Source organism: Mauremys reevesii, linkage group 4 (assembly GCF_016161935.1).
Source record: "Mauremys reevesii isolate NIE-2019 linkage group 4, ASM1616193v1, whole genome shotgun sequence".
Lineage (NCBI taxonomy): Eukaryota > Metazoa > Chordata > Testudines > Geoemydidae > Mauremys > Mauremys reevesii.
This window is the reverse complement of record NC_052626.1, coordinates 147,632,269-147,645,259: the sequence shown is the minus strand read 5'-3', so window position 1 is coordinate 147,645,259 and position 12,991 is coordinate 147,632,269. Positions and strand designations below refer to the sequence as shown.

The window sequence follows — 12,991 nt, the reverse complement described above, 5'->3', positions numbered from 1 at the left end:
AAGCTTTAATAGGAAGGAGGAAAACACCCCAACTGATTCCGGGAATGTCTATACTAAAGCCATTACATTGACTCAGCTATGGTGTGCAGCAGCCCCATAGTGTAGATGTTTACACATTGATGAAAGGGTTTTTCCTTCGACGTAGTTAATCCACATCTCCGATAGGCAGTAGCTAGGTCAATGGAAAAATTGCACCGAAGGTCAGTACAAGCTAACTGTCTTGCACATGGTGTGAAAAGTTTCCCTGCCCTGTGTGACAGAGCTCTGTTGATCTAATTTTTAAGCATAAACCAGGCATCCGAGAAGCTGCCGATGGAAAAGTCCAGTTGGGAAATCTAGTCCTATTTCCCTGCCACGGTATCAGAATCCCCTTTGGGTTTTTTTTGTTCAGCTAATTGGAAATATTCCAGCTGTCCCAGTTTCCCAGTAGAGATTATTCTGTATTCTGATTTTGCTCAGTGTCAGGCTCTGTGTGTGTAGTGGGCACACTGCGTGTGTGTGTGTTTGGTGCGTAGTGGGCACTATATGTGTGTATGTGGTGCGGGGTACAGTGGAGCTGAATGTCAAGTTTAGGCAGGTGTGTGTCCCTCGCCCTGCCCACTGCTCAGGCTGGCATCCCCTCTCCTCCCAGTGCAGGGCTCCTTGTCAGATCATAGAATCATAGGACTGGAGGGGACCTTGAGAGGTCGTCTAGTCCAGTCCCCTGCACTCATGGCAGTTCGAAGTATTATCTAGATCATCCCTGGCAGCAGTTTGTCTAATCTGCTCTTAAAAATCTCCAACGATGGAGATTCCACGACCTTCTTGGGCAAGTTATTCAAGTACTGTTGGGATGTTTTTCCTAATGTCCAACCTAACCTCCCCTTGCTGCAATTAAAGTCCATCGGTTCTTGTCCTATTCCCCCCGCCCCTGCCACATTGTTTTGCAATTTTATTCCTAAACTTTGTGTGATGGGCTGGGTCAGAAAACCTGTTTGGGACTGCCACCGGATGTGCCTAGACTACCTCTGAGCCTGTTTTCCCTGTCAGCGTGTTTGAACCAGACACGCTTGCCTGCTGCAAACACAGATCCAAGTCTGAACCACGTCCTCCACAAGCTGCAGGCTTAACTGAAAACAGCTTATGAAGTGCTCCTGTCACTAGCACTCAGATACCCAGCTCCCAATGGGGTCCAAACCCCAAATAAATCTGTCTTACTGTGTATAAAGCTTATACGAGGTAAACTCATAAATTGTTCGCCCTCTATAACACTGATAGAGAGAGATGCACAGCTGTTTTCCCCCCAGGTATTAAAACATACTCTGGGTTAATAAATAAGCAAAAAGTGATTTTATTAAATACAAAAGTAGGATTTAAGCAGTTCCAAGTAATAACAGACAGAACAAAGTAAATTACCAAACAAAATGAAATAAAACACGCAAGTCTAAGCCTAATACGGTAAAAACTAAATGCAGGTAAATCTCGCCCTCAGAGATGTTCCAATAAACCTCTTTCACAAACTAGATTTTCTCCTAATCTGGATCCTTCAATCACTCATACATCTGTAGTTACTGTCCTTTGTTCCAGCTTCTTTCAGGCATCTCCTTGGGGTGGAGAGGCTATCTTTTGTGCCAGCTGAAGACAAAAGAGAGAGTTCACAGGCTTGTGTAGTCTCTCTCTCTTGTGTGTGTGGAACCCCCCCCCCATCCCTATCAGAATCCAGCTCCAGATTTGGAGTTGGGAGTGGGCAAGTCATGTCTGTCCATTCATTCAGCTCAGCTCTACAGGCTGATGCACATTCCCAGGAAAGGTCAGATGTGAACTGGCGTTTTCACTTCAAACTTGTAGCTTAAATATTGTATTCTGGGCACTTTGCGACTTCTCTCTTCTCTCAAGAAGAAGCTGAACCTACTGGCTACTTAAACTTAAAAGTCAACAAAGTATATAGTCAATATATATAATAATATATAGAATGATACATACGATATAATATAGAATATAGATCTACTAGATCAGATAGATAGAGAGATATATTATCATAGATATACATATCATACATAATCATATGTATATATGAAAAATAAAAAAAAAAAAAAAAAAAAGGATGAGGCATGCTCAGAGCTTTGCTCAGAGATTTTTTTTTCAGCATTTACAGAGATGATGCAGCAGAGAAGCACCTATTATTAAGCAACCTTTTTTTTCCTCCTTTTGCAGCCTGCCCTGACCTTGGTGTTCAGTGAGGACTGCCCCTGGAATCTCTGAATCTGGCAATAGAAAGAGGGAGGGATGAGTATGAGGCCTGAGCATGGAGGTACAAGGGTGGGCACAGTGTTTTTTCCTAGTAATACAAATAAATACTGAATGCACTCACTGGTTGGCAAGGGGCAGGAGAAGGGGGCACCACCTGCACTGACCAGCCAGCCTGCCAAGCCTGCACACCGTGAGATAATTTCACAAACCACAGTAAAGAAGGCAAGAGTCATCACTGGGCCTACCATGGATCTCCTTGGGGATAGGTGATGACCACGATATCCTTGTGCTGCCTCAAAGGGGAGCCAAGGTAACTCTAGATGTATAGTGGTTCAGATATCGAGATATAAAAAACAATCCCCTTTTACTCAGAAGAGCAGACCCACCCTCTGCCGTGTCTGTCACCGTTGGACTGGTGCACAGATCTACCTCTCTCTTCCTTATGTGAAGTGCAAATAATAAAAACTGACACGAAGTAAAGGTAAAAACAACAAGTAAGTAAGTGTATTGGGGGATAAATTTACAAATCAGGGAAGGGATAATTGTGAATAAACAGCAACTAGATAAACAATATGAAAAACCGCTAGTGAAACTTCAGCTTTAAAACAGGAGCATGAAGCTCAGGCCCAAAATACAAATCACCCTGGCAATAGCACATATAAACCCACAACTGAGAAAACCCTATTTATCATCACCAGGGGGTACAACATCACCAGGGGGTTTCGGTTGCTTCTTCCACCCTGAGACATCCATCGAGGGACTCTCCAGTGCTCTTCCTCTGTGGGTTCTAGTTACCCAATGAGTGAAGGTCCTGGACTTAGCCGTAGCCACAGACGTGCTGACAACATAGGGACAGGAGCAGGTACGATGGAACATCGTCTTCCCTTTCTCTTCGCCTCAGGAACGGTGCTGCCCTTCAATGATGCACTGGTGCTGTGAAGGCCTGAACTGCGCATGCAGTCACTGAGATGGACTGCGCCACTTGTCGGTGAGTTCAGTCCCTTTATGCCTTTAGTGGCGGGAAAATATGGTACAGTCCCAGAAAAGGCGGGAAACGATCTGAGGTAAAATTGCCCTTGGAGTTGCCAGTGGCGGGAAAAACCAGTTGGAGCTAGTTATGACTGGATCATGATAACAGTAAACAACAAGATGGCGGTCAAAAGATGGCAGTTCAAACTCCATCTTGGATTGCTTCTATATATTTACAAACTACATATTGGATTTAATATATACATATTTTAACAGACTATAACACTAAAACAAAACACACCCAACATATCCCCTTCTTGGGGCCTTTTTACTTAACCAAGGATAAAAGGTTCCAAACAACCTTGATATAATGTAGAATGATAATAACAATAAGTATCAACAGAACAATGCATATATATGTATAAGACTCACAAGCAACATAATAGCCAAGCATCTACAGGGTATTTAAAACAGAGATGCCAAAGGGAATCTGTCTAGATCTCCTTTTAACTTTTCTGAGCTTACATAAGAAGTCATTTAATATAACCACATATATAATTAAAAGAAACTGAGTAATCAAGAGTACCATAATTGGATGAAACATAATAATCCAGGCTGCATGAGCTTCACCTACATTAGTGGTGAAGATACCTACCCATCAATGTAACTGAGTAGATTCCTCTTTCACCTTCTTAGGGATCCTTTTAATTTTATTTACAGAATGACGGACTGTAAGCAAAGTTGTTAAGCCTTCTGTTCTCAGGTTGTTAATGTAGTAGGTGAGCTGTTTGTGATGCAAAAACTTTTTAATAGCTTCCAAATTGGCTCCAATATATATGGGCTCTATATACTACTCTAATCGGTATTCTGATTGGATAACTTCTGATTCTATGTCATGCAATGTTAGGTTCATATCACATCCTGTTAAACTGAATACTTTACATAAACACATATTTGCCATGAAATTATTGGTTTTATTATAAAACTTGTTTACAACAAACATTGGACATAAACTTCTTATACAAATACAATGTTTGCCCACCTGTACTATGGCCGACTTGTTGTCCAGTGAATGGTTGTGTAATTCATAATTGTATGTCCCCGATAAAGAATTTAAACATACATGAGCCTCCTCCCATATACCTGAGGTACAAGTATATACCAATCCTTTTTGTTCCATGCATGCTTGTAGATGAATAGGTTTATACTTTTTGTCCTTAAGGTGCACCCATTTAGTTTCCTCCATGGGTATCAGATCTATTGGCGAAAATTCCCTGAGGAATTAGAGGATTAATATTTTCCTCTACAGTGGACTTTAAGGTAAGCACAAGGGCTGTAAAGGTTTTATTATGGGAACAGTAGATACAATTAACAAGTTTCCACCATTCAGAATGACTTTTCTCAAAATCATTAGAGTTACTTTAAATTATTCTGTTTAATTCCAGGGGCACATTTCCTTTTAAACTCTCTCTTATGATGGATTTTGCCACATTCAATAACCATTGTTGAGCCTCTATGCAGGTAAGTGCCTCAGACAGATTCGATTGTAAAATGCTGAGTCCCCCCAGTACTTGTAGGTTGTCTTGTTCTTGGATGTTTAGCCAATAAGAAATTATATCCACAATATCAAATTTGGTAGTTCCGAACCTCATCAATGTTGATGACAATGGTTCCGATAATGTTGATGCATCATAACCTAGCTCCCCTATTCTTTTACTGAGGAGGTTCTGATCAAGAGTGTTAATCAATCCAAGTCCGGCTCCTACTCCTCCAAGTACCTTGCCTACTATATCTCTTTTCTTTATTTGTTGCAAAGAGGATGGTAAAATACCCTTTAACAATACTTTTCATTTCATCAATACAGGTGTTACATACAGCAATGGCTCATAGCGTGTTTAACCTGTTCCCAATTGGTACATAACCTGGGGACCCACCTGTGGAGGGTTAACATGGATTGGAATCTTGTTAACTTCTGGTCTGATCTCTGTGAAGTCTGGATCTACCTCCACATCCCAGACAGTTCATGAAAAAGGTCTTCCAAAGGGACCTAGAATAGGGGCCAAATTCAGTAGACCCAGTGCTGCTCCATCAATGATGCCTGCTAGATTTGACATAAATCCCTCTGCTCTCATTCATTAAGGGTTGAACACAGCCCTACATTTTGGGGAGATGTTTAAAGAAGTGAAAAATTCCCCATTCTGTTCAGGAATGAAGCAGCTTTCATTGAAGCCCCACCCTCCTGTGTGACATCACTAGAGGGCAGGGGGATAATGCACATTCTCTCTTCCCTAGCTTGACCAGGTTTCTGGGTATGGACAAGGCATTGCTGTTAGGACAATCTCTAAGGGACCCCTTTGATGACTGTAGGGGTCTGTAACAGTGTGGCACCCACCTCTCACAAGCACCCCTTCTGGTTGCATGTGTCCATAGTGTATAAACAATCCCAGACCTGGTATTTGACCATACCCTCAGGGCTTCCTCCCTGGAGGCAACGGTTTTGTCTTTTCTGGGTCCTTCTGGGCCTAGCACTCCAGATGGGCCATTAAGTAGTTTGATCCCTTTTACTGTTTTCCAATTGAAGCCACTTCCTTCGTGGCCTAACCACTACTCCAGGTCCCAGCCCAGGGACCCTAAAAACAGCAGCCACACATCACTGTGTCCCATTAACTAAACTGCTTTCAGCTCCCTTGGGCTACTACCATATAGCCCCAGCCCTGACTCATGCTTCACTTTTACCTCAGGGCAAATGTAGGTTCAGGCCGATCAGCCAGCCAGGAATCCCATCTCACTCCCGCAGTCCTTGCCAGTTCTGAGCTGTCCATGGTGCTGCAGTTTGCTTTAGCCAGCCAGGAGTTCAATGGAGCTACAGTGATTGACACCAATGAGGGATCTGGGCCATTGACTTATATGAAGCTTTGTCAATTTACACCACCTGGGGATTGGCTCATTAACTTCATTGAAGTGACACAGATTTTCCATAGATTCATGATTTCTAGTCTGACCATTGGCTAACACAGGGCATAGAACTTTGGCCACAAATTAAAACTAGAACATCTCTCTTAGAGAATGATCCAGTCTTGATTTAAAGATGTCAAGTGATTGTCTTTTGGTACGTGGTCCCATTCATGATTCAAAACGTGCTCAGATTCACATGAATTGAAAATCTGGCCCTTTGGCGTCAATGGAGCTAGTCGGTTTATACCATCTGTGAATCTGGCCCAATGATTCCCAGGGAGAGGCATCCATTTACATCAGCAGGGGGTGTGGTCTAATGGGTAGTGTCCATGCTATGGTTACCTCTTTAGGCAAGTCTAGCAATATCCACCAGACCTAGGCATAGTGCAGAGAAGCCCTGAACATTCTTAGTGGGCACAAGTTGAGGAATGTAGGTCTAATGATGCCCCGTCCACCTGTGTGATGTCACTAGAAGGCAGGGGAGTATGCACATTCTCTCTTCCCTAGCTTCACCAGGTTGCTGGGAAGGGACAAGAGGATGCCACTAGGTACATCTCATTGAAAGAGATTGTGCAGGAAGGGCTCATCTGTATTTCAAAAGCAACCAAGTCCTGAGACCTGTAGGAAGAGAATGGATATTTGCAATGCACAGGAGCTGTTAGTGTCCCAACTGGGTCATTTCACAAGATGAAATCCCTGGCCATGCACTGAAGAGATCCCAGCAGGGAAGGGCACGAAAAATAAATTGTCCCCTCTTTCACGGGGAATTTACTATTTTTAATTCTCGAATGGCTCTTTTCCCATGAAATAAAAGGTATTTGCATAGAAAGGTGAAGTCTACTCTTTGGGTGTGAAACCATAAAAATCAAGATCTTCATCTTCATCTTATCTGTCAAAACCTGCACTACCACCATCCAATATGCCATTTTTATAATACTGATTCCATTCAGAAGGGTAATTTCCATAGTTCCCCCTAAGGACTATATGGATGGCCATGCACGAGGGAGAAAAGTGCCATGCACCTGGACCGTGGAGAGAATGCATGCGTCAGATGAAGTGGTGGCCTTGAGAGGAATAAGGAGTAGGTGGCAGAGCGGTGGGGTGAGATATGGAGTGAGGGAAAATCGGAACATGCAGGGCTGTGCCGGCTGGAAAGGGATGTGACTCTCTCCAGCTCCAGGGCTGCGACTGCCACTGACTGATGTCCCTCCTTCCCAGCCTCAGCCTGAGAAGTGATTTCTATTAATTTTTAGCATTTGTTTGGGGAGAGGTATTGGAAACCATTAAGGCCAGATCTTTACTCTCAGGTATAGTTTTAGGATGATAAAATACATGTACTCCAAGGGCAGGGTTAATTTTCTTTTTATTTGTTTTCATATTAAATAAGCATCGTGAGCTTGTTAATTATCCCTTGTTTTAATATTCTTTCTTCTTCTTCCTCCATACCCATGAATTTTTAAATATATATATTATATCTAGGTTTAGTATGCACAAAAAATGACCTCAATATTGGTGCTGCAGATAACAACATTCAATCTGCACAATGATGGGAGTAACTTTGGAAAGTATCTTAGCAAGGGAAGGACATAGAATACCATGGTGATTGGCATCCTATAGATAGATAGATAGATAGATAGATAGATAGATAGATAGATAGATAGATAATCTGAAGTACTCTTACATGTCTTACAGGTTTTACGTTTCACCTATTGGGGTTGGAACAATGAGGTGATTCTGAAACAATTAGTACATTTCACCTGTATCTAAATTTCTGTTCCTTTGATTCCAGACTTGTTGCTAAGACTGGTTGAAATTTTTTCTTGAGAAGTTTTTTTGATGGGAAATTGGATTTTCAATTCAACTATTTTTTTCACTAAAATTATCGTTTCCCTGGAAATTATAAGATTTCCATCAATATACCAAACTCCCCTCCTCCCTAAACCATGGCTTTGGGACTCTGATGATGTTCCAGGGCAGTTCAGCAAGAGGAGAGACCATCATGCATCATGGGGGATGTAGTCCAGCCTGGGAGCCTGGCCTATGGAAGAGATTGGTGGTGTGTGATATCTGATGCAACCCAGTGGTATTTCCAAACAGAAATATTATGTTTTTAGCAAAACCATAGGCGGCAGGATTATATTCTTTTGTGGTGCCCCAGGGTCCTAGAGACCCCCTCCAATATTGGCAAGGCAGAATGCCCTTACCCTTCCCTTCCGCCCTAGCCCTGAGCCTCTTCAATGCCCCAAACCCCTCATCCCCAGCCAGAGCCCTCATCCCGCCACACCCTAATCCTCAGCCCCAGCCAGAACCCTCATCCCCCTGGACCCTAATACTCTGCCCCGGCTCTGAGCCCCCTCCTGCATCATGAACCCTCATCCTCAGCCCCACAGCCTTCACCCCTGCACCATCTCCCACCCCCAAACTCCCTCCCAGAGTGTGCACCCCTCCCCCTTCCCACACACACCCTCCTGCCATCAAACTCCCTCCCAAAGCCCACACTCTCTCCCTTTGCACCACCTCCCACTCTTAAACTCCATCTCAGAGCCTGCACCCCTCACCCCCTCCTGCACACCTACCCCCTGCCCCAGCCTGGAGCCTGCACCCAGCACCCAAACTAAATCCCAGAGCCTGCACCATGCACCCTTCCTGCACTCTAATCCCGAGCCCAGAACCTGCACCTCCTTCCCTTACCCAACCCCCCTTCCAGATCCTTAGGCAGGTGGGGGTGGATTTTGGGGTGGGCAGAGTTGGGGGGGTGGGTTCTGGGCACCACCAAAATTTCTAAAAACCTGCCACCCATTTCTGTGACTAGGGTAAAAATTGCATCATTTAATAACACAGTAGGAAAGAGTGGGACTAATTAATCCCCAGGGCACCAATTATACCGAGCGTGGCTTTGGTTCACTGAATGCATTAATTAGGTCTCATGGCTCTCTGAGCTCAGGTATTCCCAGTTGCTTCCAGACTCATGTCCCACAGATCACACATCTTAGTATAAAACTTCCTGAATGCACCAAACTGGCAGTTTCTATCGATGAGGAAACACCAACACATCTGTCTCTCTTCTCAGCAGGTAGGTGTGATTGTCCTGAATTACAGTCACACACACATATGGACACCATGGGGATCAGCGGGTATTGAATTGAAGACCTCCAGCACTAAAAGCCTCAGCCCCAACTCCTATCCCTTCAGCTAAAGGAGCAACCTCCTTGCTTGGAAAATATAGGCAATTACATAGTCACTGAAGCCAGTGCTTTCCACTATGTCACTGGGTTTTCATACAGGCTAAAGTAAAGGCCCAAAAGCTTAATTAGCACAGTAAGCAACTTTACCCCAACCCGACCTGCCAAGTCACAGAGCTCCCTTTGCCCAAAGAGGGTAGAAAGTTTGACACTCCTCTACTCTCACCCCTTTTTGAGTTAACAAATAATTTCTTCAGACTGAGACAATTTTCACCCTGATTCTCTTACAGTGGAGTCACAACTCACAGTTTGCTGCTCAGATTAGTGCATAGGAGTGTTTGTGTGTGGGGCATGATTAAACTGTATGTCATTGGATTTACGCAGTGTGTATTTTATTGAACAACTGGAATGACCAGCTGTGAACATCTGGCTCTGTGGACTAAGCCCTTCTCTGAGCAGATACTGATGTCCATTTAGAGACTGATCTCCCTTTATCTTCACTTACTTCATTACAGAGAAGGGACAAGTTTTCCACACAATCCATCTGCCCAGATCTCTGTAGCTGCCTGATCTCTGTTCAGAGGAGATGGAAATGGGAAATCACTCGGAGGCGACTGAGTTCATTCTCTCAGGACTGACAGATCGTCCGGAGCTGCAGATCCCCCTATTTGTGGTGTTCCTACTGATTTATAGTATCACCCTGGTGGGGAATGGGGGGATGATCTTGTTAATCACAACTGACCCCCGACTCCACACCCCCATGTACTTTTTCCTCAGAAATTTGTCTTTCTGTGACCTCTGCTATTCCTCGACAATTTCCCCTAAGTTGCTGCTGAATTTCTTAGCCGAGAGGAAAAGCATTTCTTACACTGCCTGCGCTGTGCAAGTGTCTCTCTCTATTGCTTTTGGAGATGCTGAGAGCCTCTTGCTGGCTGTGATGGCATATGACCGTTATGTGGCCATCTGTAACCCGCTGCTCTATACAGTCACCATGTCCAGGCAGCTTTGTAAACGGCTGGTGACTTTGGTGTATGCTGTGGGGTTTGTGGATTCAATGATATACACGTGTTTTACATTTCGGCTGTCATTCTGCAGCTCCAACATCATCAATCATTTCTTCTGTGACATCCCCCCGCTGCTGGCGCTCTCCTGTTCTGACACACGCATCAATGAGATTGTGATGTATGTTTTTATGAGCTGCATTACAGTGAGCAGCCTTGTAACTGTCCTCCTCTCCTATGTCTATATCATCTCCACCATCCTGCAGATCCGCTCTGCCGAGGGCCGGCGCAAAGCCTTCTCCACCTGCTCTTTCCACTTGACTACTGTGGCCCTGTATTTTGGCACCCTCCTCTTCATGTATTTACGTCCCCCCTCCAGCTATTCCATGGACATAGACAAAGTAGCCTCAGTGTTTTACACGGTGGTGATCCCCATGTTGAACCCCCTCATCTACAGCCTGAGGAACACGGAGGTGAAGGACGCCCTGAGGAGAGCAATAAATAAACTCCTAACCAATTCCTGAATCTGTTTAACTCTGTACTGGTTTAGTGATGGGGAGTGGAAACAGGTGAATTCAATTCCCAGCCCATTGCTATATAATTTTGCAGAGCTCGTGGGAGTGTTGTTCATTATTGTATTGTTATTATTTTTAATTTGTTTGTATTTCAACAAGTTCTGCGGGCCCCAAATGAGATCAGTGGACAAAATATGGGAAGAATCACAGGTCTAGAAAGAGAGATTGATTCTATAAGCTGGTGGCAAGGGGCACCCACCCAGAGGGTGAGATGCTCAACTTCATCTCTCTGTTCCAATGGTTATTTAATTAGTTATCCCCATTAGAACAAGTTTGAAAGGAGAGATTGGGAGCAACCCAGACTGGAAGAGCACATCAGTCAGGGGCTGGGATGCTTTCTGGAAATGCAGGAAACCCAAGTGCATAATGTGATGGGTTCGGTCACAGAGACCCCCATTGGAACTGTCAGCTCATTTGCTGAAATTACGTCTGATCCCGTTTTCCCTGCCAGCCTGGGCCTCTAGAACCCTGTCTTGCTGAGCCAGACATGCTAGCCTGCTGCAACACAGACCCATGGTCTGGGTCACGTCCCCAAAACTGCAGATCTAGACTGAAACCAGGTCACCAGGATACCTGTCTCCAGGACGCAGACAGACAGCTCCCAATGGGATCTAAACCCCAAATAAATCCATTTTACTCTGTATGACTCTTATACAGGCTAAATTGATAAATGTTCACCCTCTATATCACTGCAAGGGAGATATGCACCACTGTTTGCCCCCAAAGTAACAATTACTTACACTGAGTTTATAATTAAACTAAAGTGATTTTATTAAGTATAAAAAGAAGCATTTAAGTGGTTTTAAGTATTAACGATAGAACAGAGTAAGTTACAAATCAAAACACGCAAGGCTAAGCTTAATACACTCAGAAATCAGTTACAGATGTTAACTTCTCACCCCACTTGTTACTTCAGGTAAAATCCTTCTCAGGTCAGATAGAAAAGGCTGGACCCAGGTCAGAAAAGGTCCCCCACCCCTGTGGTTACAGTCCTTATGTTTCCAGGTGCTTGCGGGTATCAACATGGAGTGGGGAGGACGTCTCAGTTGACAACACTCCTTTTTTGCTTCTCCCACTTTATATAGAACTTTATATAGAACTTCTCCCTTTTATATATAGAAAACCCTTCTTTGGAATTCCACCCCCATCTGGAAAAGTACCAGCTTCAAAATGGATTCCAGTATCTGGTGATATGGTCACATGTCACTGTAAGACTCCGGTCTCCATTCTTCCTGAGTTGGCTCACAGGAACACAGGAAGGCTTGCAGGTAAACAGAGCCATTCACAGTTCATTGATTCTGAAGCACCCTTTAAGACCTCCACGTAATATGTCTACATCAATAATACAAATTTATATATCAGAGGGGTAGCCGTGTTAGTCTGGATCTGTAAAAGCAGCAAAGAGTCCTGTGGCACCTTATAGACTAACAGACGTATCATGAGTATGAGCTTTCATGGGTGAATATCCACTTCGTTGGATGCATGCAACAAAGTGGGTATTCACCCACGAAAGCTTATGCTCGTGATACGTCTGTTAGTCTATAAGGTGCCACAGGACTCTTTAGAAATGTATATCCTATTCTCCTAACTTCAGACATACAGTTACCTCATTTTATATCATATTAAAAAGACCTCACGGGAGAGACAGTGATACAGAGCAGATGATGCTCTGGCCCTCTGTGTTCCATTTCCACAAGGAAAGTCACGGCAACAACATTAATTGCATGTGTTCTGTACACCTGTTATCCCAGGAGCAAAGATGCTCCAGGGAGCAAATCTCAAAGTCATCAAAGCCAAATTTAACCTCTGCTGCCCAAGGAAGTGGCTACAGAAGTATTAAGGGTAATGTTGGTGTGGTTAGCAAACAGGGGAAGACTCATCTTCAAGTCTCATTTTAGGGTTCTGAGGTGGTATTGCTTCCGTCCTCAACTCATTGTAAGTGAAGGGAGGAAAAACAAAGATGTACCACCAACTCATTGTCATACAAATCAGTTTCAGAGCATTTTGGCCTTTAATTGAAATGACAGAGAGTCATTCATGGGAGGGGAAGGAAGGAATTATCCTGAGAGGAGAAATGTTA

General features: G+C 43.9%; 1 protein-coding gene across 1 annotated transcript; it reads left to right on the top strand.

Moving 5' to 3' along the window:
* Window positions 1-9,915: 9,915 nt before the first annotated feature.
* Window positions 9,916-10,860, top strand: LOC120403480 (olfactory receptor-like protein OLF1). The gene has a single exon (XM_039534552.1). It carries the CDS (start codon window positions 9,922-9,924, stop codon window positions 10,858-10,860), a length of 939 nt encoding a protein of 312 aa, XP_039390486.1. The 5' UTR covers window positions 9,916-9,921.
* The last annotated feature ends 2,131 nt before the right edge of the window (window positions 10,861-12,991 follow it).

What these genes read in the sequence shown, in the direction of transcription:
- LOC120403480 (XM_039534552.1), top strand. Translation starts at nt 9,922, where the DNA reads ATGGAAATGGGAAATCACTCGGAGGCGACTGAGTTCATTCTCTCAGGA.